We start from the raw sequence: 14,709 nt of genomic DNA, 5'->3' as shown, positions 1-14,709 counted from the left end.
AGAGATATCAAATTGCAAGCTTTCTTTTGGTCCGAATCGAATACAAGGATGTTATGGCTCACGGCAAAAATGGTGATCTCTTTATGGGATTTATTATATCGTCCTCCGTAATTTTTTGTGTGTTTTATCTTGGACAGCCGAATACCCTTTCGGTTCTCCTTTTTGTTCAGTTGTAATCATTGGGTTGAGGTACCCTTCTTAAGTGCCTGTTTTTAATGAATTTTCTATTTGACCGATTAAAAAAAAATGGGGTAGGATCCAATGACATGGTTATATTGGCATAATCATGACATGATTTGACCATTTTTCCTACGACACTCAAACGACAATGTATCTGAAGCTAATTTTTTGGTGACATGTTCCTCTTATATGGAAAATGCTATATGAACAGTATAATAATAGCTTTTTGACAGCTAATCCTACGGGGCATCCATAGTGGCCGGACGAGCTGTCTTTTCTCTTTGACTACGTTATAGGAAACTAGGTCTACTCCCTAGTTAGTAAGTTCGCGAATGATTCGCGAATCATTCGCGAATTTTTTACATATCACGAATTTTACTGTCTTATTTGCGAACGCTTGCAACTCCGAACCCAAGTCGCGTATTATGTGGCATTTCCGGATTATTTGCGAATCGTTCACGAATTTTACGTATCCCGAATGATACGTCCGTTTAATTTGCCATAAATTCTTTAGCTTTTACGTTTTCAAAGACCCTACTTTTTGGACTTTACTACCTCCCGAGCATACACGACCCAATATTAGACGTGTTGTAATTTTTATGAAACAAAAATGACTGAAGAGATTTGAAGGTGAAGGTGAGAGAGATTTCAAACTCACTAACCAAGCATCTAAATCACCATATGACGTCCTCTTAGATGACTAATGTTGTATATATAATTAATATCATCATATTAAGTTTATTTTTTTTAAATAACTCATGCATATGCATAAAATTGGTCTATGACCTTATAAATACAAATTATTTGTTATATATAGATACCGAATTTTCAGAGCCGAACTCACATTTATAAATCGAATTATACACGTATGTATGCCGTTCCGAATTACTGACGAATCACGTCCCATTGACCGAATGTTGGACCGAATCTGGATTTTACAAAACCGTATAATACTCGTACGTTTGTCGTTCCGTACGTTTGTCGAATCCCGAATTGCTAACTAGGGTCTACTCTACCGGTTTATCTCTCCAGTTTAAATCACAGCAGACAGCACCATAAAAAAAAACTCCATCAATCCTTTGTATGTCGCAAAACCCTTTCTTCTTCAAATAATTTCAGTCACTTCACTTTCTTCTTCAAAATCGTTGGGGTTTTTACGGCGTTAATATAGATCTTTATTATTTTTATATCAATTAAAATGGGATTGAATATTAAACCTCGGCAATCAGCAAGCTCTTTTGGTGGAAACGCTAGAAAAAACTATTCGTTCACAGTTTCTTAGACTAAGTAGAGAAAATAAGATTGTAAGCTCTCAAGATGTGATTTTAAAGGACAAGCGCCAACGGCGTTAATATAGATCTTTATTATTTTTATATCAATTAAAATGGGATTGAATATTAAACCTAGTCAATCAATTCCTAGTTGCAATTTGCAGTTTAAAGATCGCAAAAAATTGGTAAAGAGAGGAATTGGGTTGAAATCCAAGGAATTTTAGAGATCCTATTTTATAATCATCACAATAAATCTAAACTAATTCTGTGATTCATTCTTCTCTATCTAAATAGATTTTTGCACGTTACGGCTTCGTTAGATTTGAAGATCTTCTCATTGTGAATCAGAAATAGATATAGGATATTCCAGTTGTTAAGGGATGAAGATTTTCTTGAGACGCAGAAAAAATAACATGTTGTTGCAGGAGATTAAGCGGCGACGGCATTAAGGAATTCTAAACTGAGCAGTACAATGACTCTTTTTTTTTAATGACGTGGAATTAGAGAACAGACACTTCATATCCCAACTGTACCATCCACGTAGGATCAGCTGTCAAAGAGCTGTTAACCAGCTGGTCAAGTAGCAAGATTGGCCTTATATAGCTCTATATTCCTACCAAAAATGGGAGCTATCATTTTGAATATCAATCGTTAAAGATTAACGGTTGTAATTAGACTTTGTGGATGGTGAAGTTTCTTATATCGAAATACTCTTAGTTCTTTAAGAATATCAATGGAACTTTTTAGCCTTCCAGACGATACAAATAAGAGCTTCTCCAATGGCAAATCTATGTATTTCATACGTGGCGACATTTTTAAGACATTCTTCAGGTATAAAATCCTAAGTATTACGAAAAAATAATTTTATCTCCAACCCATAAAGTTTAATATATTTCTTTTACTTATTTGTAGGTATATAATTGGTGAAAAATATTTTCATTTTTATTTTTCATTGATTTTTAGTTATAAAAGTGTGAAGACATCCTCTAAGTGAATGTCTAAAACTAGAGGTTCACTTCGAGGATGTCTAATTTTTTTTCCACGTCATCCTGAAATCAATGGGTTGGAGATGAAATTTACAAATATTGTTGTGCATCTTATGTGGATTAAGACTTTTTTCTTCACACACATTCCATTGGAGAAGTTCCAAGAGCTTCTCCAATGGTGGTTGTGTGTGTTTCCTAGGTGGAACACAAACAAGACATCCCCATTCCAATTTTTCCTTAAGTTTAGGGAGGAGATATAGTTCATCTCCAATGGTGTTGTTTGTGATTTTTCATGAACTAAATGCAAATTTTATTTTTAGTAATTTTTAGATTTTGTTAGTGCTAAAAATGGTTATTTAATATATTAGAATTAATTTAGGTAAGCAAAAGCTTACTAAGATAGCTTGACATTGTCAAGGTGAATGTCTAGTTTTAGACATTCACCTTGACAATGTCTAACAAAAATTAAGCTATGTCATCTTCACATCGATTTAAGAAGTTCGGGTTGGAGAAGAATTTTTGGAAAAATGAATGTCTATCATATGTGGACTTAGACATTATCTTCACATACATTTCATTGGAGAAGCTCTGAGAGATTATCCTATGTGGACCTAGACATTATCCTATGTACAGTTCTACTTACCAGCCTAAAATACCTCTCAGAAAGGGAAAAAAAGTGTTTAGACGCTGGGTTTAGTTTCCGTTAGTTTAATTTTAGATCCCCCAAACATAATTATAAGTAGCCCTGATAATTGGACGACGACCAAAGGGAGGAGTCCCTTAGTGATGAAAAACTGGTGAGTTTGTCCGTCACAATGTTTGTGCAGAGAAAGTGAAATTGGTTTTCTGGAAATCACAATTTCATGAAATTAAGCTCAAACTTGGGATCATCAATCAAATTGATTACAGATTTCAGTCAAACACCATTCAACAAACAGATTCACAACTTAAAATTCTTTAAAATAGCCATCAGATTGATTGAAAATCGATCAATTTCAGTATCATTTTATTAAAAAGCAGTTCCCTTTCATCGTCGGTCTTCACTGCTGCAGCAGTAATCTAGTACCCTTAATCAGGAGGGTACAAATAATGCTCAATGTCGACATTTTATCTACTTTTTCACAGAATCCAAATGGTACTTTCGGTCATATACATTTCAACGGCCAATTACACTTTGAAGAATGAATCCACCATGTCCTCATTTTCAGTACAGTGATGGCTAGTGGCTACAATATTGCCATAATCCATCCTTTAAAATACCCATCACATGAGAAAAAACAGGGGTATTTATGTCATTTTTACATAAACATTATGACATATTTTGTGGGTAGAGTGGTACAAGCCTACAAGGACGGGAGGAATCATAGGATCAAATCAAAATATCTCATTCATTTCTGAGAAAAATAAGAAGAAAAGGAGAAGAAAATGAATAATGGTGGTACTATTAGAACAAGAATTGAGAATGGAATATCATTAGTATTTGGAGTAATTCTAAGGAAGAGCTTTTGTAGATTGAGAGAATTCAAAGAATTGTTTTCTGGATTAATGTCTGTTCTTGTGTCAACTATTCAGTATTCTGATCGTGTCATTTCTCGGGGCAGTCGCGGTGGTCATCAACGCCAATCTAATGAGTTTCCGGCAAGATATTCGGTGATGTCGGTAGTTTGATGCTCGTCCTGATAGGTAGTTCTTAATGGATTGTGTCCGTTTATTTTTAATTTATTTGTATGGTTTGAGAATTTGTTATCTACACTAGTAGGAAATACGAATGAAGAGTATGGTGGGGGGAAATTCTGTACTTACAATAATTGATATAAAACTAGATTAGCTAAGATCGAAATGTAGAAGATGACGAACAAAACTAGATTAGCTACCATATTATGTGAACTCTTTTGTGTAACTGTGTTATGGCTTCATTTGTTAATTTATGCTTTGATCATCTTAAGTTGTGATCTACTGTACATTACCCGTTAAAACAACTAGCCAGGTTTTCAAATTAACTAATGAATTAGTAAGTATGAATGCGTTGCCTTTAAGATTCTAACAACAAGCCAAACCTGCTTGCACCTAATCTACAATCGACGAGTAAAAATTAGTATGGGTGAAATGGACACAAAAAAATAGCAAGGATGAAACTGGATTTATCCTGACTTAAACTCAAAAAATAGCAAGGATGAAACTGGATGCATCCTGATGTAAATTAAAAATAAAAAAAATATTTAAAAATGGGTAGGATGAAACTGTTTACATCCTTACTATTTTTATATTTTTCTCCATTTAAACAGTATCAAAATCTAAATATCCTTTTTACCCAGAAATTGTTGATTCTTGTCTTTTTAACCAATTTTGTGCCTAATTTATCCTAAAATAGACAAGCTTGTCCATAGTAGCCGTTCACAGTAGTTTGATGGGCATGGACTGAACCAAGGGTTGCACGTTTACCCTTAGAATGACTTATATGCCCAGTGGGCGCATTTTGGTCAAAGTGATTCGCGACTGAGTCAGACGATCCAAGGCGATGACTCGGCAAGGAAGCTACGAATCCTGATCCGATTCTTATTTACGCGATATGTTGTCCTATTCAAGGGACTAACCATTTATCTTTCCCATTTCGTGAACCCTTGTTCTCTCTCTCATAAAAATCGTATCTCCAAATTCCAGAATGGCGCCGATTGCCCTGTGCAGAAGAAGAGGAGCTCTGATCATCAAATCAATCCCATCTTCTTCTTATGTTTCTCTATTTCTTTATTCTTCTTTTTCTCATCTATCTAGTGGTCTTCGTCGGCGTCTTGTTATTGCCCTAATTGAGTTCACGAATCGGTTTCTATCAGTATCAATTCTTTCCGCTGCTACATTGTCAACACATGCAGCTACTACTACTACAAGATCATCATCATCAGTGAATAATCTACAACCAAACGGGTTACATAGTCGACCTAAACAGGAGGCTATTTTACTGGAAGGCTGTGATTTTGAACATTGGTTTTATTAGATAAACAATGTATGGTTGTCAAGTCAACCTTGATTGACTTGACCTGTCCTTGTAATTGTGTGTGTGTGAGTAGTCTGTGTGTGTGTAATAACACTACAACATGATTGGTCAATAAATAGCCAATCATTCCTCTTGTAAGAATTATCTTAATCAATACATCTTTACCTGTTTCTCATGGTATCAGTGGGAACGATCCTACAATCCTAAAAACTTAAAAAAAAAAAATTCTCTGCAAATAATCTTTTACTTACAATCTTTTTAGCAGATCCTTTGAATCATCGACATCTTTTGTCATACAATTTTTTGTGATTCTACAGCTTTTATCAAACATAATCTTTACCTAGTTTTAGGTCAAGATCTTCAAATCAAAACAATATTCAAGATCTGCAGTTCAGTTTCTTGATTTATCATCATCAAATTCTTTGGTTCTTTCTCTATATGTTTGTTATTACTTATCAAAGAAGAAGAAGAATGGCTACGACTTCCGCTGTAAGATGGTAACACCCTCAATTTTTCTTTACCATTCTTTAATATTGCAAACTTTGTTTCGTCAAAACTTGATTCATCAATTTTTTTACTCTGGTGTGACCAATTTGAGTCTATTCTGATTTCAACCGATCTGTACGGGTATGTTAATGATGATATAAGGGAACCTTCTAAGTATAATGTTGTTAATGACAATTCAATTTTGAATCCTCAATGGTTGTATTGGAAGAAGGTGGATTCTTTTATGAGTTGTTTAAAAGCTACCTTTACACCTTCTGTATCTGGTGATGTACTGGGTTTATCAACTGCTAGAGAAATTTGGTCAAGTTAGTTTTCGAAATCAATTCATGGCTCGCAAAAGTTTATTGAGAAATCAGTTGTTTAGTGTGAAGAAGGGTAATCTTACTGTTCTTGTGTATTTGCAAAATTTGAAGACTATAACCGATTCATTGGCTGCCATTGGAGAAAGGGTTTCTGAATCTGATTTGGTTATGTATGTGCTTAATGGTTTGGGGAGAGGGTATGATAATTTTGTGATTTCAGCAAACAACCTAATAGAGAAATAATAAAGCAAACAACCTAATACAACCATCATCTACCAATCCATTTTCAGTTTTAAACTGCTAATTACAATTTTTGTAGTGTAAGCAAGCTTTGAAATGTGATTAATTTGACGTTCATGTACCAGATTTGTTTAATTTTGAAAGCATAAAAACACACACAATCTGTTGTCATCAAAACAGATCTAGGCTTATTGTAGATACCGTCCATTGGTCTTCATCATTATTATCATTGTGGATCGTAGTTTTTAACGTATTGTATTTCTGGATTATTTGATCACAACCACAATTTTAACATACAGTATTACGGGATTCACAACCACAACGATGGTTTAGACTTGGCTGCTTGTTTGGTGCTTATAAAATTAAGAAACTTAAAGAATTTTTAAGGTTTAAGGTTTGGTTTTGATCTGATATTCACAGGCAAGAGAAGATGTTGATTTGGCGATTTTTAGTTCTTAAACTTAACGACGAGGACAATATGGACATTTTAATATTTTTCCAAAAAATCAACCCCTCCCCTCTAATTTTAATTCCCTCCTCAAAATCTTTCCCTCCTAATAACATGACTCGTTCTTTCCCTCCTAATAACATGACTCGTTCTTTCCCTCCTAATAACATGACTCGTTCTTTCCCTCTTTCCGGTCAATACGACTAACCTATCATTTTACTCCCTCTGTTACTTTTTAATAGGCCAGTTTCTTTTTTTGAGAAAAATAAGGAAATTAAGAGAATTAATTATTGAAAGTGGTCCTCTAGACACTTGTCAATTAAAGAAGTGAAGTGAAATGGTCCCCATGACACTTGTCAGCCAAAGAAATAAGTGAAATTGTCCACATAACACTTGTCATCAAAAGAAGTTAAAAGAAAAGTGGTCCCAGAAAATTAAAGTAACATTTGACTTTCCCGATTCGGAAACTGGCCTATTTTTTTGAAATATTTATTTATAAAAACTGGTCTATTAAAAAGTAACGAAGGGAGTAGATAAAATTGGAAATATATCCAAATTCATTAACGGGCTTCATTGGGGGTATACCCAAATAAATTGGGGTATATCCAATCAGACAAAAGCTAGGTCATTTAAAAGTAAAAGAAGCCACCCCTTAACCATGTATTTTCTGAATGGGTAGTATACCCTTGTTTAATTAACACTAAAAAACTGATTAACTTAATTAATTGAGTATAGATTAATTAATTGAGTATATTAAAACTTTTATCCCATGAGTTCAATCAACACCAGTTTTGAATTTTGTGAAAAGTCGGCCGTCAAGGTCTACGATAGAAGAACATACCCACTATATCTGGCCGGCAAGGTCTGCAGATGAAGAACATGCCAATAACTTATGGCCGACAAGGTCGGTGAATGAAGAAAATGCCGACTTTATTATTTTTGACACACAAGAGACTGTTGTAAATGCTTCATTAGTCGGCATCCTATTGATTTGTTACCTTGCCGACAACCTTATAGTCGGCAAGGTAGATAAAAAATACCCTGCCGACTGTAGGATTTTGGGGATCCATTGGGTGATTTTTTTAGGTATTATGATCAAATTCCCGCAGGGTCCCTCTAGACTCAGGATCGGCTCTATACAAAATACACCTCATTGTTGATAAAAGACTGAAATTAAAATTACGAAACCACTGACAAATACACCTAGAAGCAATTGCGGATAGAAGAAAAAAATAGAGTGTTAAATAATGGAACTACTAAGATTGGGATATTTGATGTTGGGTATTGGTGTGGTAAAGTAGAAGGAGTAAGAATATTTCTATACATATAGAAATATCCTGTGAGCCCATGTGATAATTTTGGTTAATTAACAATATTGCTAAATATTTCGGTTACCATTCTAAGGAATTAATTCCTATTAAATCTTCCTTGATGGGTATTGGTGCGGTAAAGTAGAAGGTGATGGAAAAAAAAAAAGATTAGCCATCCCTGTTTTGTGAAATCTTTTGTGAGTTTGTTCTCTCTATGTGTTCATATTTTTGATCATATGTAGTGTGATACCATATTGCTTGTAGTTGTAAGTTTTCTTACAACTACGTTCCCCTTAATCTAATCCAATTACTAAGTGATCATTATGAATTCTTGTTTTATTAATTGAAGATTGAGAATATTTACAAAATAGATTCAAGTATTACAACAATTCTACTTGAAACCTAAATTCACTTTCTCTCTCTCCCTATTTCTTTATCAAGACTTACTTTAGAATCCTCCAAGAAACAATGACCTCTCTCCTTTATATAGGATTTTACATAGTGGATGACAACTAAGAATCCTATTATTTTCGGGATCACTGTGCGACACATTCGCTCATATATAATCGCTCACCTTCGCATAGCATACTTCTTCGCATAATTCTTCACACTTTACTCGTGACTTTGCTGACATCATCTGGTGCGTCATCTCAACTTTGCTGTGTGCGATGCTCTTCGCTTAAGTTGTATTCTTTACTTCGCTTGATTACTAACATGTGCGATATTTAACTCCTATATTTGCCTCTTCTCATATTGCTTATTCTTCAGAGTGAGCGATATAAGAAATTCTCCTCTTGCAAATCGCATATGCTTGTCTTTTTTCATTTTACTTTGTCGACAGTTTCCCGGGTTTCAAGTTCCTCTCTACACGTGTTGATTTTCTTCCTTTTTACCGGCTTGAACCGTCTTCAACCGGTTACTTCTTTTCACCTATTTAAGGGTTTTTCAACAATAATCTTTTCCTTCTTCTTCACTTATCTTCTCTCTCTTGTTGCTATTCATCTTCATCTGTTATTACCCATTTCTGCTGCTGTCACTGATTTCTTCTGCTATTGTTCTTCCACCATGAACTCTGAATCGAAGTTTGTTTCCTTTCCTTATGATGACTATTGATTTTAACCATTCTAATAAATTTTTTTACTGATGTAATTCCCATACTTTCGCAGGAAAAGTTCTTCCATTAGCGCTCTTCGAATCATGCAAAAACCCAAGTCTTCTTCGAGTGAAAATAAGGAATCGCAGAAGAAGAGACCAAACATTGATAATGAATCTCAAAATAAGGAATCTCATAAAAGGAAGGCTTCGCATAATAAAGAAGTAAAAAATACCCAATTTGTTTTGAAACAATATTGTTGCCTCTATTTTTTATCTATTTTATTTTTGCAGGCTTCCGATTCTGAGATGGTTGATGGTAAGAAGCAAATACCATATTGTTGCCTCTGTTTTGAAACAATATTGTTGCCTCTATTTCTTATCTATTTTATTTCTTATCTATTTTATTTTTGCATTGCTTCATTTGTTCTCTCGATGCATTAACTTTTGTGATCACAGTGGGATACCATATTGCTGTCTCTAAAGTGCAATCTTTATATTGCTTCATTACATGTACACCGTATTGCATTTCTGATATATTGCTAGACATCACACATACTTTTGTGATCAAATGTTTGGGACATCACATACTAGACATTATATATATATATATGATACCAAGATATTAATACGTTAAAAGTCTAGTTTTAGTATTAGTTGCTTGGTATCAAACTCGATCTTGACAATTATGTTATGTGAACTTAGAACTAAGCTAGCTGGAGACAGATACAAGCTGCATGTCTTTTATTGGGATGCACGAACTAAGAAGTAGGCACGATATTCCTTTCAGATGAATGCTTGCACTGCATTTGCATTTCTGAGCGTTAGGGTAGTACACGGGCTAGTAGTAATTTCTTGATGGCGCATGGGCTAGTAGTACACGCTGCATCTTCTCTTGTCTTGCAATTACGATCAGTGAAATATATATTTTTCACTTCACATGTGGATCCTTGGTTTGATCCAAAGTGATATCAAACAATCCAAAGCGATGAATCGGTTAGCACACTACAGATCCTGCTGATCCGATTCATATTTTTATGGTAATTATGTCCCGTCCAACGCGGACTAATCCGGTCATATTAATCTCTACAAGGGACTAAATTTTAAATCGATTAAAATCCTACCCAATTTCTTATAACCTAGGCTCAGTAGTAGAAATCAAATAATTTCTCCAAATTCCTTTAATTAGGTTCCCAAAGCAATGGTGATGGCTCTCTGTAGGAGACCAGGAGCTCTAATCATCATCCCAATCCCATTTTCTTCTTCTATTTTTCGATCTTCTTCTTTTCCTTTATCTTCTTCTCATTGTGTTCGTCCTGTTATTGCCGCAACTGAGTTCACGTATCGGTTTCCATCAAGGACAGTTCTTTCTGCTGCTACTTTGTCAACACATGCTGCTGCTACAACACCATCATCATTAGTGAATGATATACAGTCAGATGGGAAATATAGCCACTTTGAAGAAGAAGAAGAAGAAGAAGAAGAAGAAGAAGAAGAAGAAGAAGAAGAAGAAGAAGAAGAAGAAGAAGAAGAAGAAGAAGAAGAAGAAGAAGAAGAAGAAGAAGAAGAAGAAGAAGAAGAAGAAGAAGAAGAAGAAGAAGAAGAAGAAGAAGAAGAAGAAGAAGAAGAAGAAGAAGAAGAAGAAGAAGAAGAAGAAGAAGAAGAAGAAGAAGAAGAAGAAGAAGAAGAAGAAGAAGAAGAAGAAGAAGAAGAAGAAGAAGAAGAAGAAGAAGAAGAAGAAGACTGATTGGCTGCCTGGTTGTAATGTGGAACATTGGCTTGTCGTTATGGAAGAACCAGAAGGAGAACCTACTAGAGATGAGATCATCGATACTTATATCAAAACACTTTCTGAAGTCCTTGGAAGGTAAGAAGAAGAAACTTATATCAAAACACTTTCTGAAGTCCTTGGAAGGTAAGAAGAAGAAGAAGAAGAAGAAGAAGAAGAAGAAGAAGAAGAAGAAGAAGAAGAAGAAGAAGAAGAAGAAGAAGAAGAAGAAGAAGAGACTGATTGGCTGCCTGGTTGTGATGTGGAACATTGGCTTGTCATTATGGAAGAACCAGAAGGAGAACCTACTAGAGATGAGATCATCGATTTTTATATCAAAACACTTTCTGAAGTCCTTGGAAGGTATACTTTCTCTTTTTTACTGATTTGTATGGTTTTCTATTTGCAGTTTCGTACAAAAAAAATTTCTTCTTAATTTATTCTTTTCGGTAAAGAATTTGGTACTAACCAGTTTCGAATTCAAGTCAATTTTTCACTGTTACAACATTGATATACGTTTTTTAATTGTATGTGAACCAAGATGAGTCCGATACGGAGTTAATATGTCTTTATATGACTTGATAGAGTTCGGTATTGTTTGTGTATTGTAAATATATGGGATGTGATAATAAGCACGGGATTTGTGGCGAAATATGAATTCAATTCTCAGCAAAATAGGATGCCTCTTTAGTTTTTACACTATTTGGTACAGATCTTTTTTTGGTTGTGTTGTTGAAAGAGGCATTTTGGTTGTTTAGTGTGTGGTTCATTAGGCATATACACTCATTTGTTTAAGATCTTATCTCTTGAATTCGCTATTACTACAATATATTGTATTTTTTTTTACCGATTTTGTTTGACGTCTATGTCTGATTTCACTATTAATTGCTGTAGTAGGTGTGCAAGTATTTGTTTGATGACTATGTATCTTTTCTATTTATAGTGAAGAGAATGCAAGGATGAGAATCTACTCAGTCTCAACAAGATGCTACTTTGCTTTTGGTGCACTCGTTTCAGAAGAACTATCATACAAGATCGAAAGTATGTCCACTGGTGTTTATTTTCATAACCATTTGTATGTGCGCTTATATCTTTTCCATATCCTCTCTTTTGTATGCAATCTGTTTCATTTTTGTTGACAACTTGTGCAGAACTGCCTGGAGTGCGCTGGGTCCTCCCTGATTGTTACATGGATGAAGGAAATGAAGATTATGGAGGTGCATGTTTCTCATACTCTGCTTCATTTTGTTGGTTGTATCTTAAATTCTTTTTGCACATGGATTTCAGAAATGCACGATTCCATAATACATTCTGCCATTCTAGAATACAAAATATGCATCAAGGCTCGCTGGTGTTCATGCAGGTCCAGTTTGTATCTTTCAATTGCATTCTTAAGCACAGTCGTGTTTAGTTTATTCTGCTGTGTTAAACTTGATATGTACGTCTTGATGATGGACTACATCAATGCTACGTGTTGGTTTCTTAGAATAGCAGTAAGATGTGCTATATTGTTTGTAACGATTGTCTAGAGAACACTGTATGTGTCAACGTGCAAAGCATTTTAATAATTTGCATTTTATTTGATTGTTTTAATTTCACGATTTTATCTTAGTTCTAGGTTAGTTGGGACTTATTGTTCCATGTTTATTTGACTATTGGTTTTATTCTGCAGGGGAGCCTTTCATCAACGGAAAAGCTGTTCCTTATGATCCCAAATACCATGAGGTATGGATACATGACCAAATTAAGCAACGCGCCAGAGAAAGAGACGTGCAACTTAACTCGTCACCTGGTGGAGATGTGCAGCCTAATACGGGAGGCCTGCAACATGACGCACATGCACAAAACAACATGGGAGGTACACCGCCACCAAATGCAAACTTGGGAAGTGCACCTAATGCTAGATATCAGAACAACAATATGCCCAACAACGATGGTGGAGAATGCGGACATGCTCCTAAGCAAAATGGAGGTATGTCCTTCCAAGGAGGGCCATCTGAAGATTTTAACAGCAATGGAAATTATCAATTGGGCCGGGCAACAATTGTAGATAATTGAAAAGGTCCAAAAGGAAGTATTGACATGGAAATTGTTAGTTCGTGCGATTTTGTAGTTCTACATTTGCTTTCTCGGCCCTCTACTAGGTAGTGGATATTATAAAGGACAATAACTTGAATGAACAATCAGTCGTATTAATTGTTTTATATTCATCTTTAGATTAGATAGAAAATCTAATCACCGGCTGAAACGCTCTAACCAAAAAAAAGAAGGAAAAACCCGAAATCTAAGAACTTACGGGGCGAATTCCTGCCCACTCAACCACATAATTCCCTAGGCCCAACCGGACTTTGCTAAGCCAGGACAGCAGAGCTTGTCCAATCTTGGGACACCGACATGGCACAATCCTAATGGTGAAAAGGGGAATGATTCTAGCACCGGGATTGGTAGTAGTGTGAAGATGGGAATGATCAAAGGTCTGGATTGATTGTCCTAGATCTAGATTATGTTAGTTGTCCAAGTTGTAGAGTTTTCCGGGCCAAACCCCAAGTAAGACCTGCCTGCAGTACATGAATAGACACGCTTGTGCATAGTGAATTTGTGAGTGATTGCTCTGAATGTCCGCAAACTGTTACTCCCTTCGTCTCTGTTATATTGGTGGAATTTTGAATTTTCTTTGTACTAATAGATAGGCGAAGTCCTATTTTTAAGATGAATTTTCTCATAAATGCCCTTATTTATTGTATGTAAAAAATTGTGTTAGTAATAAAACAAAAGATAAAACAAAAAAAAAACATGAAAAATGGTGAATTTAAGGTAATTTTCTTAATCTAAAAAAATTGGTCCCTCCGCCTATATACGTGATATGGAGGGAGTAAATTATTTATGTGTGCCAACAAGTGTAACTTTAAGAATATATCAAGGGAAACTTTTTAGTCGTCCAGGACTGAATATAAATGTCTGTACCGTCTGTAAAATCACGAAAAAAATCAGGTAATCTTGACTGCATAGCCCGTTAAAAAAAACTCCAGAATGCTTAGCCCGTTAAAAAAACTCCATAAGTTTCAACACGTCTTGCTGCACAAGTTATTTGCATATGGAGTTTATATCAAAATTAGGATAAACATAAACTATATATAAATACATGTATCATAAACCCTAAGAGAACATGGAATTCTAGGTTAGCTAACTGTTCAAGAATTATTGTAATCAAAATATCAATAAGATCTCTCCCAAAGGGATTTCGTATGTGGATGTTGGAACCACTTGCCGAACCACGTTAAATTTTTGTCTTCTCAATTTATTTGTTTATTTTATACGTTTTTGAACCCTAATTTTGCATCATCAACCCCAATGAATCATGTTTTGTTCCTAAAGGTAATTTTGGCTACAAACATTTGCCCGAATTAGGGGATATGTAAGGCTTTATTTCCCTTCCCCTAAGATTATTGAGTTTCTCAAAACAACAACTTTCTTCAAATTTTCATCGGTCTCTTTTATGTCTTTGATTTTTAACTCCACATAAGTCAATGAAACCGTCCAAATTCTCAAGTGGTGCAGATCAATTGAATGGATTTTGAATTTGTTCTTGATTTTCCATCTAATGTCTACTGGA

The 14,709-nt window shown here is 35.0% G+C and overlaps 1 protein-coding gene across 1 annotated transcript; it reads left to right on the top strand.

Annotated features, from left to right (window-relative positions):
- Nucleotides 1-11,115: 11,115 nt before the first annotated feature.
- LOC113280152 (multiple organellar RNA editing factor 8, chloroplastic/mitochondrial-like) lies at nucleotides 11,116-13,154 on the top strand. The gene is made up of 4 exons (XM_026528810.1): nucleotides 11,116-11,195; nucleotides 12,040-12,137; nucleotides 12,248-12,313; nucleotides 12,769-13,154. Exons 1-4 carry the CDS (start codon nucleotides 11,116-11,118, stop codon nucleotides 13,152-13,154), a joined length of 630 nt encoding a protein of 209 aa, XP_026384595.1.
- Nucleotides 13,155-14,709: the final 1,555 nt, after the last annotated feature.

Source organism: Papaver somniferum, chromosome 5, assembly GCF_003573695.1.
Source record: "Papaver somniferum cultivar HN1 chromosome 5, ASM357369v1, whole genome shotgun sequence".
Classification (NCBI taxonomy): Eukaryota; Viridiplantae; Streptophyta; class Magnoliopsida; order Ranunculales; family Papaveraceae; genus Papaver; species Papaver somniferum.
The sequence above is the reverse complement of the archived record's forward strand: the minus strand, read 5'-3'. Positions and strand labels throughout refer to the sequence as shown.